This window comes from Panulirus ornatus, chromosome 52 (genome assembly GCF_036320965.1).
Source record: "Panulirus ornatus isolate Po-2019 chromosome 52, ASM3632096v1, whole genome shotgun sequence".
Classification (NCBI taxonomy): domain Eukaryota; kingdom Metazoa; phylum Arthropoda; class Malacostraca; order Decapoda; family Palinuridae; genus Panulirus; species Panulirus ornatus.
Genome location: NC_092275.1, coordinates 14,051,771 through 14,064,971, shown reverse-complemented (window position 1 = coordinate 14,064,971; position 13,201 = coordinate 14,051,771). Strand labels below are relative to the sequence as shown.

The following is a 13,201-nucleotide window of genomic DNA, read 5'->3' as shown; positions in this document are numbered from 1 at the left end:
CAGTGGATACACTAGTTATTTGTGTGTATATATATATATATATATATATATATATATATATATTTTTTTTTTTTTTTTTTTTTTTTATACTTTGTCGCTGTCTCCCGCGTTTGCGAGGTAGCGCAAGGAAACAGACGAAAGAAATGGCCCAACCCCCCCCCCCCCCATACACATGTACATACACACGTCCAGACACGCAAATATACATACCTACACAGCTTTCCATGGTTTACCCCAGACGCTTCACATGCCTTGCTTCAATCCACTGACAGCACGTCAACCCCTGTATACCACATGACTCCAATTCACTCTATTTCTTGCCCTCCTTTCACCCTCCTGCATGTTCAGGCCCCGATCACACAAAATCTTTTTCACTCCATCTTTCCACCTCCAATTTGGTCTCCCTCTTCTCCTCGTTCCCTCCACCTCCGACACATATATCCTCTTGGTCAATCTCTCCTCACTCATTCTCTCCATGTGCCCAAACCATTTCAAAACACCCTCTTCTGCTCTCTCGACCACGCTCTTTTTATTTCCACACATCTCTCTTACCCTTACGTTACTTACTCGATCAAACCACCTCACACCACACATTGTCCTCAAACATCTCATTTCCAGCACATCCATCCTCCTGCGCACATCTCTATCCATAGCCCACGCCTCGCAACCATACAGCATTGTTGGAACCACTATTCCCTCAAACATACCCATTTTTGATTTCCGAGATAATGTTCTCGACTTCCACACATTTTTCAAGGCTCCCAAAATTTTCGCCCCCTCCCCCACCCTATGATCCACTTCCGCTTCCATGGTTCCATCCGCTGACAGATCCACTCCCAGATATCTAAAACACTTCACTTCCTCCAGTTTTTCTCCATTCAAACTCACCTCCCAATTGACTTGACCCTCACCCCTACTGTACCTAATAACCTTGCTCTTATTCACATTTACTCTCAACTTTCTTCTTCCACACACTTTACCAAACTCAGTCACCAGCTTCTGCAGTTTCTCACATGAATCAGCCACCAGCGCTGTATCATCAGCGAACAACAATTGACTCACTTCCCAAGCTCTCTCATCCCCAACAGACTTCATACTTGCCCCTCTTTCCAGGACTCTTGCATTTACCTCCTTTACAACCCCATCCATAAACAAATTAAACAACCATGGAGACATCACACACCCCTGCCGCAAACCTACATTCACTGAGAACCAATCACTTTCCTCTCTTCCTACACGTACACATGCCTTACATCCTCGATAAAAACTTTTCACTGCTTCTAACAACTTGCCTCCCACACCATATATTCTTAATACCTTCCACAGAGCATCTCTATCAACTCTATCATATGCCTTCTCCAGATCCATAAATGCTACATACATATATATATATATATATATATATATATATATATATATATATACATATGAGAGCGTAGGCGGAGGAATTGATAAGAAGAATCTTTTCAAATCTTGTAGAGAAATGATGAGGTACAATATCTGGTCACAAGAGGAAGTGTGAAGCGTTAAGTAGAGCCACCGTCTGGTTGAGACCCTCATATGTGTGACAGCAACAGGTGGTGAGCGAGGAGCGCCTCAACGCTGGGTCATATCAGGTCGCAGGCACCACATAACGACACCTTCCCTTCCTGTACTTGTCTCGAGTATGAGACACTGGTCCTGCCTGTGGTGCGTGTGTGTGTGGGGGTGTCTGGGCTGTGTCGGGGATGGAAGGGGTGGTTGTTGATGTGTGAGAGGTGTTGTTATTGTTGTGGGTGGAGACGGTGACGTACGAGGAGGATGTTCATGTGACCAGGTTGATGGCAGTGTTGTTAAGAGGATGGTTATGTTCGTTGATGAGTGAATGGTATTGTAATGATGGTGGAGTGTGGCGATGCTACTGAGGTGGTGGCCGAAAGGATGCGTCATCATAGATAGAGGAAGACTTCATGTCGATTATAGGGGAGTTGGTGTTCACTCACCTGTAGGTAAGTAAGCTGGGGTTGGCGTGGGCGCTGCAGATGAAGGAGGCGTCATCTCCCTCCACCAGCTGCGGGGGACGAACTCTGAGTCTCACCTCCGGAGGGAAGAGAACACTGAGGCGCACCACACTGTGGAGGAGGCGGAATGTGGTAGTACATGTGCACGGTCGGAGTGTTGCTGGGCTGGGAGCGGTACTGCTGAGCTGGGGAAAACTCTCTCTCTCTCTCTCTCTCTCTCTCTCTCTCTCTCTCTCTCTCTCTCTCTCTCTCTCTCTCTCTCAAGTCAGTAAAACTTTCACACGAAAGATGCAAACATTGGTTAGGAAAACTCCAGTAAGGTAAACAAAGTCCAGAGCCTAAACAAACAACTACAGGTCCTTGGAACTGGTTAACCGAAGGTAAACTACCATAGATACTAACTACCAAGGTCATAGAAAATGGGAGAGCGTATGTAAACAGCCGTAGATTATACTAAAGTCCACATACCAAACAGGTCCGGCAATTACTAGTCCGTGAAATACATCACAGATCCAGCGATTACAAGTCAGTCACCTAACTACCTCAGGTCCTTAACCTTACGATAGCTGGGGCAGATTAGTCGAAGTTCGTGGGAAGGGCGGGGAATTACCAGGATGGCTGGGTAATTAGGGCGTGACTCACCTCGTTAGAGGGGAGCTGAGGGCCTGGTTGGAGGTGAGACAGGTGATGGAGGAGTTATGGTGGGACCTGCGTGGGGTGAAGATGAGGCGGGACCTCACTACTACACGCTTCCCATCCGCCATGCTCTGGGTCTCCACTGTGGAACCCGTCCGCACAGTCTCCCGCCGACTGTCGTCTACCCACTGGATCTGACGGAGGAGGAGGACCTTAAGCGAGGCATGTCGACAGATGGTCACGTTGAGTGAGGGGTGATGATGGCAGCGGGAGGCGCTCACCCAACTCCTCTCTAATGTCATCAACAAAAGCTTTACCCACATTGAAACAAACGAATGGCAAATATGAGGTAAATATGTGTGTGTGTGTGTGTGTGTGTGTGTGTGTGTGTGTGTGTGTGTGTGTATACTCAAGATCTGGACATGAGTGGAGTTTCTGAAATTAGAAAATACTAGACGTAGTGTCATGCGGTTGTCTGAGCATATTCTCCTGTTGCAGCTCTGCACCAACATCCACATTTACCATTAATCTGTTATGAAGAGGAACATATTGCCATCGGCACACTAAGATCTGACAATATCCTGCTGGAAACGTACTTGTGTACAGATACTGACAAGGGCGACAACACAGTCATTATAGCCAGACGAGCGAGAACCCCCCGACCCATGTGCTGGGGGCAAGCCTGACTGCCCCCGTGACGCTGTCATTTCTTTTATCTCTGTTATCATCATGACCTGCATGTCATGTGCAGGTATGAAGGCTGCTCGCTGTTGGTTATCCAGATGTACCATATTCAGTCCGGGTAAAGAAGTAGATATTGTAGTGCTTCATGTTTACTGTTTAACCGATCGTACCAATGTTTGGTCTTTGAGATCATCCAAGATTACCTCACAACAAACATGCCGTGCACAACACATACGCAGATGAGACTTTTGAGCAGTACTCACAACGTGATATCTTTCGGTTATAAAACATGGAATGATATATGTCAGTTTAGATTCATTTGCTTCGTAAAGAAATTACGGCATTGTGTTCTTCACCCGTACTTCACTGCTGGCGACAACATGAGTCGTGATGAAAAGCTGAACATTTGAAGAGACTGATATAACCCCTCGGAAATAGATACCAGTGTGATACTTAACATTAAGCACCGATAACTGTGTCACAACTGACAGTAGTAAATGACAGTATTGTAAGTGATGGTGCATCAGGTGAGAGTGAGTGACCAGACCAAAGCAACGAAGGACGGGAGCCGCGATGACATGGTTTGACGGTCGTCCTTTTTCCTTTACTTCCTTTGGCCATCCCTTTATGTTTGATCAGAACCTCATCCTCGATGAAGGCTGCTCTCCCTCACTAGACCCTTGATAGATAAAGATAAAGATATGAATTGGATGTGAGACCACTCGTGTGCAGTATAATTCATTTCCAACGAAAACACTCAGAAATCATACTCATATCTTGAGAGTGGAGGAAGTCGACCCATATTGTGCCAAGTCTAATCTACTTTATCTCTAACTACCACCTCTTCACCACAGACAAATATTAAGAACACCCAGGCCAATGCCGTAAACTTTTCTCTGTAAACTTCATCCCATCCAACCCAGTTCACTCCAGGTGTTAACTGACAACCTTGATCTCTCAGCCCTCTCCCTTCAGTACTGGACACTTTTGAACTGTTCTTTCTCTTGGACACAAGTTTTGATAGAGGTGGCCATTTAGCCTAGACTCATGAGTTCGACTTCACACTTTGTAGTATGCATCAGCTCTCTCTTTCTCTAGAGCCGTCCGCTCTCACGCTCTGTGCAGTTTTCTGGCATCCTCTCTCACTCTCATAATACTGCCTTTTCTTACGACTCCCATACTCTGCTCCGTCCTCATCTTTCTTGGTATCATCCATAAAAGTGACTCTCCAGTGGTGTTGGCATGTGTTAACCAGGAGCTCTATTCATATATGTTAGATTACCAGTTGGTATAACTCAGTTGTTACCTCGACTTTCCACACAAAGGAACACGTCGTTTACACTCTGCAACTTCCTCTCTGCCTTGCATGTGTGATTATCTTCATGCCTTTGTTACAGTTTTCAGTCCTTTTAGTCATCTTTCATTGTCATTGTGATGCTTCAGCTTCACTGAGAAATTGTTTTCTTAACTTCACCACCACTTGCGACTGTCCACAGCCTGATCAAGCCGTGCATCACGCTCCCATCTGACCCCAGATTAGACCACCGACACAGGAGCCTTCCCCTCGGGCCCTCCTGACACAGGGCTGTCCGCTGTCTGCCACTGCTGACATCTTGTGATCCCTGACGCTGGACACCGTACCTGATGATCCAACACGCGGGCCCACACCACTCAACAACACTTGGTAAGTGACTCTCACTATCAAACTTTGGTTACTAAACTTAGTTCTTCGAATCAACTTAATATTAATAATCGATTATCAGGTGAAATCGGAATCCAGCAGCCGATATCAGCGTTAAATGGCATCGGTTTACGTGTCAAGTTTGACGGATATTGATGTTTACAGTTTTCATGTCGATTTTTTTTCTGTACTGATGCTTTCTGAAATCCACTTCCCTTCTCAAGTTGGTTTCAGACGTTATGTCAGTTCTTATTAACAATTACTATATACTTATAAAAGTTTATTCATTGTATTTTGTTTCAGCAAACTGTCCAGTTTTCAGTAGACACTTGATTGCCTTATTGCCAATCCATGATCAATAACACACGACTGTGTAATTGTGTGTTTATTTGTGTCTGTAATTGTATTTGTGTATGTACGAGTGTATAAGGTTGCCTGTATATATCCCAGTCTGTTACTTCACTGTCTAGGTTCTCTTCCTGCCACTCAGTCTTTTTCATCCCAGTATCCAGCATTACTCACGACTCGAGAACCAACATTTACTCTGCCATATTCCTGAAACCAACAAATTCACATAATGTGAAGATAACGTATCTCTGTGTCGTATCTAGCTCCCTTGATATGTCCTATCTTACTAATCCTTCATCCTCCTTTCCCTCATTCCCTCCCGCTTCTATGTCCCTCACCCTCACTCACTTCTGGAGCAGGTCGTCCTCCAGTACTCTCGCACTTGAGGGTGACGGCGACGCCGGCGGTGGTAGTTAACGCAGGCGGCGTGACGGTGGGTGGTTCTGGCGGGACGTAGACGGTGAGGCGAGCAGCGTGGGACCTGATCCCAGGCACACCGTCGCTGGCACTCACCTGGCACTGGTACAGCCCATCGTCCTCCAGCAGCACAGGCTTGATCCTCAGGCTAAAGTCTCCTGCATCAACACCAGTGAACTCTGGGGTTAGTAAAGACGAAGAGAGAGAGAGAGAGAGAGAGACGGAAGGAATTGCAAACACACAGACAGACTCAAGAGAAAAGTTGAGAAAGAATGATATAGACAGACGGACAGATATATTACTAAAGTCATAAACAGAAAAACAGAAGTACATATCAATACACATATAGACAGATAAATAAAAAGTTCAGAGTAAACAGAGTAGGTAAACTACCAGATTAACATTTCATTCAACCATTTCAGTGATTTTAGTTATAGCATTGTTGACACAGCATCCCGAGTGCTCACCATCTGCCCCTGTGTGTTTCATGAGGCACGTTTAGTGTTTAAAGGCTAGTGACCCATTTAAGGCTGACTCGCAACGTTCCTGTGCCCCACGGCTCCCAACACATTGCAACAAATGCACATTCCTTCACATTCATGTCTACAAAGCTCAACTGTATTCCAATGAGATATACGCTTTTGATCACTTCCGTAACTAATTTCTCTCTACCCTCACATTTTCCCAACATTTTCCTCCTCTTTATGACAGGCAGGAATGCCTCATTCATTTCCTGATTCGTAGTTTTCTGTTAATCTCCTTGGCTACCCTCGCTAATCCCCACCCTCAGGACTTTGCCTTAGGCATTACGATCCTACTGCACTCCTGCAGGTGTATGTCCTCCTTCTCCCGCACCTCCTCCGTCTCAGTCTTCACCCTGAGTGACCTGAGTGAAGCTTCAGCCTCACAAGAAATGAGTTAAAAGAAACAGATAGAAATTCTTTTATGGAAATAGAGCAGTAAATGAGCAAAACACAGTAAACACAAAAGGTGATGAAATATATCAAAATATTCTGTTCAAAACATAGGATATCTATGAATGAGAAGGTGACGTGTGAGGTGTCAAATATACTCTTGGGGAATTGTAAAGTGCTCATAGCTCCTGAGAACAAAACCCTGGATGCATGGCAACCATGTTGTGGCTACGCCACACACGTACACGTACACGCACACGTACATATACACGCACACATACACGTACATGGACACGGACGCTAACGTTACAGGTACGTGTTCAAAATGATCCATACATTTTATAACATCGATGTAGGCCGCTATTTCAGGATATTTTTTCTCTAATTTCACTTGTATTGATGGATACGAACTTATAAACAAACGTACATGTACACACGGTAAAAAACTATCTTACCACTTTCAGTATGAAACAAAATGACACCATAGACAAAGGATTTTGAAAAATGACCATTGGTCTGGTTTCACATTTGTAAGCTCGCTTTCATGATATTGTAATATACAGATTGCTGGCGCCATTCCTGTCATTTACAATAAGAAATGTTGCTTTCATATTTCGATGATGATAACTATAAAGTGGGCTACCATCATTGTCAGGAAATTGATTTTACATTCAGGCTTACAAACCCCATCAAGACAACACTAGTCCTAGTGATCATTTTGAAATCAGTTAGACTCATCTGGGAAGACACGTCTTTTACCGGTTGTACATACACTCATACATTCATACATACATACATACATACATATGTACATATATACATACATGCATATACATAAATTCTGGTATTCTGTCGGGTCAGAAATCAGCGTTTCTGATGGAAATGAGGGAACAAAGCTTTATGCAAATCATACAGTGGCAACAATTTCCAAAAGCGGATTGTAATTGCAAAGGAGCGAAGGTTTTATTTCATCATTTCATTGGTAATAATAAGAGAGCTACGCACTTATATTTGCCGTCAGCCGACGACGTGTATGTCTACTGGGTCGTCTTATCTGCGATACCTGAACACCGTCGATGTAACATTCATAAATCTAGGTGTATGTGGGACAACACCAGGTTGTTTCACCGCTCGCCAATATAAACTTCCGCGCCAAAAGATTGTCAAAGTTGGCAAGTTAATTGAGTAGATCCTCAGGACGAAATGATTTAGGAAATTATGGTTTCTCTCTCCTGATATTACTTTTGATCAGTTGATTTGACATTCTTATGTTTTTCACTTACCCAAAATGTTTCGCTAACTTTTTAGGTTTTCATACTGTGGATCTCCCATTTTGATACTTAACTGTCTTTTCTCGTTATATCGAGGTAACGCCGGGAACGAACGAACACATTAACCTCAGTACATCTAGTCTCTCACTGTCTATACAGCGTCAGGAAACCTGAATCTACCGTCTACAGCACACTAGCAGCACGTAGCCCCGTGTGCCACACATCGCACCAACTCCCTCTATTCAACACACAACTCTTGTCCTCTTAAATGTTCACACCTCTCTACCATATGATCTCGTTTACTCTATTCTTCTATCCTTCTTTCCTGAGTCTCCCTCTCCATTGAGCCCTTCGCCTCCTATACCTAAGCTTCCTTTGTCAGTCTCTCTTCACTCATCCGCTCCATAAGTCCAAACCATTTCAGTACATACTGGTCGACCTCTTCAATAAGACTAAGCTCAATGCCACAACCTCTATATTCCACTAATACCCTTAATTCCCCCTTCACTAACTCCTACATAACGTAAATATGGTCAAGGTCGATGTTCAACAGTTTTTGAGACGTCGTATTAATGAATTATGAGAAACTAACATTCTATACCACATTCCACGTAAGATTATTATTGCCATGGTTTGCTGGGGATGGATTTTCTCTGCTACCTGGAAGTAGGTTGGTAATCTAGATTTAGCTCTTTATAGAAGTACCTATTTTTTGTGGTGAATAATATATGATGTATTGAATTCTTAGAGTTTCTCTCTCCTCTTTATAAACATCCAATGAATTAGGATATTACTTGGTACGAGACATATGTTCAAACACATTTGGCAGTAGAAGGGATTCTTTTGTATATTTCTGTAAAATAAATGTTAAAATCTCTGAGAACTGAGGAAGACAGGAGGGAGTGGAGTGATGAGGTGAGTGGCTGAGTTATTGACTAACCTTCGTCGTCGGAGCCGATCATAGCGTAGCGGGAGAAGCCGAAGAGGTCACGCTCTGTCCCCAGGCCGAACCCATCCTTGGTCCACTGTAGGTGGCCCACCTTGTTGATCACCCTGCGGAGCCGATGATGGAACGGAGGAAGGAATGAAGAGTATGTCAGAAGGATGAAAAGGAGAAAGATCATGAAAGAAAGGATCCTAGAAGAGCAAAGAAAGGGAGACACACGTAGATAGAGTTTTGTGATACGTAGGAATGGAAAGCAATGGACCATGGCTGAAGTAATAACGCAGATCATGTACTTTGAAATTTTGATTTATAGATTCTCGTTTAATGACCAATTGTTGATAGTACTTAGATAAAACCATATACAATATCCATGGCCATAGAGAGAAAACAAGGAGAAAAGAGTGGTAAGGAGAGAGAAAAAAGTGAATGTAAGGAATAAATGAAAGAAACGAAAGCTTCACGTATACTGAGGAAAGATGAGAAAATTTAACTCTAGAAGATACGGAAAACAATAAAATGAAGGAGAATTTAATACCAAAACCAGACCCCACTACTGATAACCAATCCCAACAGAGCATTCTGTGGTTTCCTCTGATCGTTACATATACCCTAGTTAAGCCCACTACGAACACTTGCCACCTGTCTGCCACTTTGATCCAGTTCTTTATCCTATGCACGTCTCTCACTCTCCTGCATGTCCAGGCACCAGTGACTCAAACCCTTTTTCATTCCATCTTTTTGTCTCCTTCTCAGCCTCCCTATCCCCCTGGCTTCCTTTACTTTTGACACGTATATCCTCCTCGCTCTTCCTCTCTCGATGTCTAAACCTTTACAGCACATCCTGTGCAGTTCTTTTAATCATGCTCAGCTTACCATCATATCTTCCTCTTACGTTGTCATTCTTTACTCGATTAACCTTCCTCACATCACACATATTGTACTTATGCATTTAAGTTCCGACGCATGCACCCTCTTCCGTCCTATAACTGTAATTCGAGCATTTGTATCATCCAACCACCTCAGATCGCGTTCATAGCACCTTAGATTAATCTCCTCGGATGGTCTATGTACATTCTTACCAGAGGTCTCACCTGCAGGGGAGCACCACAGTGGAGCCCACCACGGCAGTCTGTGGCGTGGGCTGTGTGGCGAAGTGCTGGGCTCCTTCCAGCCCCATCAACTGCACAGCCGAGCCGCCCATGCCAGGCCCCACATACACCTCTTTATGCCCTGCTGCAGGAGCCCCAGCCTCAAGACCTCGAGGAGGCTCCTGGTTTATTCCAGTCTCCCAGGCGGCTCCAACGCCCTCTCCTACACGCGTCCACGATGACGACCACAGTAGCCACACCCAGAGCCAGGAGATCCACCATGTGAACATGGCCTGTGGAAGATGAAAAAGGTTAGGATTCTAAACTATGTCATTGTAATATATGGTATCACATGTTGCTCTGATAGACTGAAAGGATTTTACTATTAGCGTCTCTCGTTTCCCTTGTTTCTACTTTTCGTATGATTCAAGTTGTGATTTTTCTTAGTTTTATCGAGGTATTATTGCAAGGCCTAGGCACACGTGTTGGTCTGGGCCACATCTACAAAAAGTGAAGTTTGGAAAGAGAAAAGTTATCGTGTTATAGATATATAAACGAGGAATCTGAATTTCAATGCTGCTTTTTTGTTGCGCTCAAGATTTATATACACTTTTTAAAGTTATCTCAAAACGAGAGAGAGAGAGAGAGAGAGAGAGAGAGAGAGAGAGAGAGAGAGAGAGAGAGAGAGAGAGAGAGAGAGAGAGAGAGAGAGAGAGAGAGAGAGAGAGAGAGGGAACAGATAAATCAGCAAGAAAAAATCTTATTTTACGGCCTTCATCTTCCATGACAGACGGCTGAAGACCCTCCACCTGTGACATGGTTGCAGACTCACCATCTGTGACGTGATTGCACACTCACTACCCCTTGTGACGTGGTTGCAGACTAACCATCTGTGACGTGCTAGCACACTCACCACCTGTGACGTGGTTGCAGACTAACCACCTGTTACATGGTTGTATACGAGTCACCTTCCAGTCATCTCAAGTCATGAAGACAGTGACGTTTGGTATAGTAGCAGTTGGAGACGTAGGTAGTGGGTCTTGGTACTCGACCTCACGACCCCTGATGAACCACCATCAGTAACCCCATGCATCATCAACTGACCTACGTTGATATACTTAGCTTCAAGACAACAGCTGATATACTTAGCTTCAAGACAACAGCTGATACACTTAGCTTCAAGACACCAGCTGATATACTTAGCTTCAAGACAACAGCTGATATACTTAGCTTCAAGACAACAGCTGATATACTTAGCTTCAAGACAACAGCTGATATGAATAGTCTGCATAATGTAAACAACATGGCAGGGATAAGATGGGGTAGAAATACGGGAGACGTATAGGGTGAGGATACCCTTTAATACCCGGATGCTTGAAATCCAATTGAGACGTTGTTGATATGTCGAGTGAATGACACACGACGACGTTTTATGATTCTACTTACGTTGAGCAGATGTGGACGGACGGTAGACGAGTGGCTGTCTCCGTGGAGGTGGTATAGATTGGTACATTAATAAAAGACGACGACTGCAGGGGGAGCAGTGATTACTGTGGCAGGCAGGGTGGCGTCTTGGAATAAGTAGGACGGACAGCTCGATGAAGATGCGAGTCTACCATGACAGATTGATCTAGTGTGCAATATGGCCAGATTTACAAACATGATGTTTAATATGGAATACTTGACTCATTTTGTCGCGCCGCAATATAATGCAATATACTTCTCATACTAAATGGTTGGAGCTACGGATAATCATAATGGAAAGTAACATTTTTTTGATATATGCCACAATTCTTCTGCGTTCGTGTGCAGGAACTGTAGAAAAACGAAGGAAGTGAGTGCTATGTGTCTGACACGGCGTTTTTTACACTCATGAGACGAAATACAAAATGTAGAGTTGTAAGTTCCTGACATGAACAGGAGAGGTGGATGTCATCAAGGTAACAGTCCCTCCTCTGGACGTAGTAAATGCACACGTCTTACCTCATCCGTCTCTTTGTATGGACTATCACAGAGCCACTTGCTGTACCCACTTATGTTTACATAGATCAAGATATTGAGGAATAGCTGGGAAGGAACACGAGCAAAGCAATAATGACCAGTTTCTCTTGTAAAATCTGACCACCTGCCTGTGTGTGTGTGTGTGTGTGTGTGTGTGTGTGTGTGTGTGTGTGTGTGTGTGTGTGTGTGTCTGTGTGTCTGTGTGTCGTTGTCTGAAGGGAGATGGTATAAGGAGAATCATATAATCGAGTCGGACGACCCTAGTCGATCTTCGTCGATAAAGTGAGTCAGTGAGTCAGTGGGTCACTGAGCAAACCAATGTGCAAACTTTTTCAGGTCAGGAATTCTATATCAGTAGATCGACCAGTCATACGCTTATGACCTGAGTCATATGACCACTGGTCACGTGCTTCATAGGCAATAAAAAAAGGTCATTTTATTATCTAGTTTATTCTACCTAATGATCCGACTGAAGACTTAGATTGGAAAATGTAAAATGAATCAAGTATCATGAAGGAATTGTGAACAATCAGCAGCTCCCTATCCTCAGTAAACAACAGAGTAAATAAATCATGAGCCAATAAAAATGTTAACCAAGATGTGCATCTCACAAACAGAGAAATGAAACATGTCCAACCATGGCTATGACCTTGAGGGTTTGGTTCATGCCATCAAGAATATATTCCATCAATCTTCGGTCAACGTCTGAGACCTCATGTTGGTCTCCGCCATCAAGGTACAGAACCTTCGTAAGGTACATCATCCTTGACTGAATCTTCACAATCTTACCTGAAAATCTTCAACACAATCCCTACCTACTGCTCTGTTAGTGGTCACAGATTCCCTTGATCTGATGGTCATCCTTAGTCACATTTCATTTATGTTTCCTGATCGTGAGCGAGTCTTCTGGTCACGCCAGAAACCTACCAGGCCTGGTCGCCGCTCGAACACATCGGAAAGGTCATTTGCAAGATTAAGGTTGGCGTGAGCACTGACTGCTGAGGACATGGTCATCCCCAGATGTTAGCCTGCAATAATGATGTGTGATATGCTTATAGCCTCTACATGAAAGGTTACCTAGTGATTAACGCAAAGCGACATGACAACTTGCAGCAGGGCATTATGGGGTCGAGATGCATCGACTGAACCAGAATTAATAGATTATCTTGAATGATTATCTGATACTGAGAAAAATGTTATACATCAAAAGTAATG

General features: G+C 43.8%; 1 protein-coding gene across 4 annotated transcripts in view; it reads right to left on the bottom strand.

The window, feature by feature from the left end:
* LOC139765092 (irregular chiasm C-roughest protein-like) overlaps window positions 1-13,201 on the bottom strand; it is a 127,000-nt gene that overhangs the window by 44,780 nt on the left and 69,019 nt on the right. For all 4 annotated transcript variants that reach the window (XM_071692257.1, XM_071692260.1, XM_071692258.1 and 1 more), the window contains exons 4-8: window positions 9,989-10,278; window positions 8,892-9,004; window positions 5,698-5,924; window positions 2,643-2,830; window positions 1,983-2,111 (exon numbers count right to left, since the gene is read on the bottom strand). In XM_071692257.1, coding sequence (XP_071548358.1) covers window positions 1,983-2,111; window positions 2,643-2,830; window positions 5,698-5,924; window positions 8,892-9,004; window positions 9,989-10,275 — 944 coding nt within the window. In that variant the 5' untranslated portion in view covers window positions 10,276-10,278. The remainder of the gene's footprint in view (window positions 1-1,982; window positions 2,112-2,642; window positions 2,831-5,697; window positions 5,925-8,891; window positions 9,005-9,988; window positions 10,279-13,201) is intronic.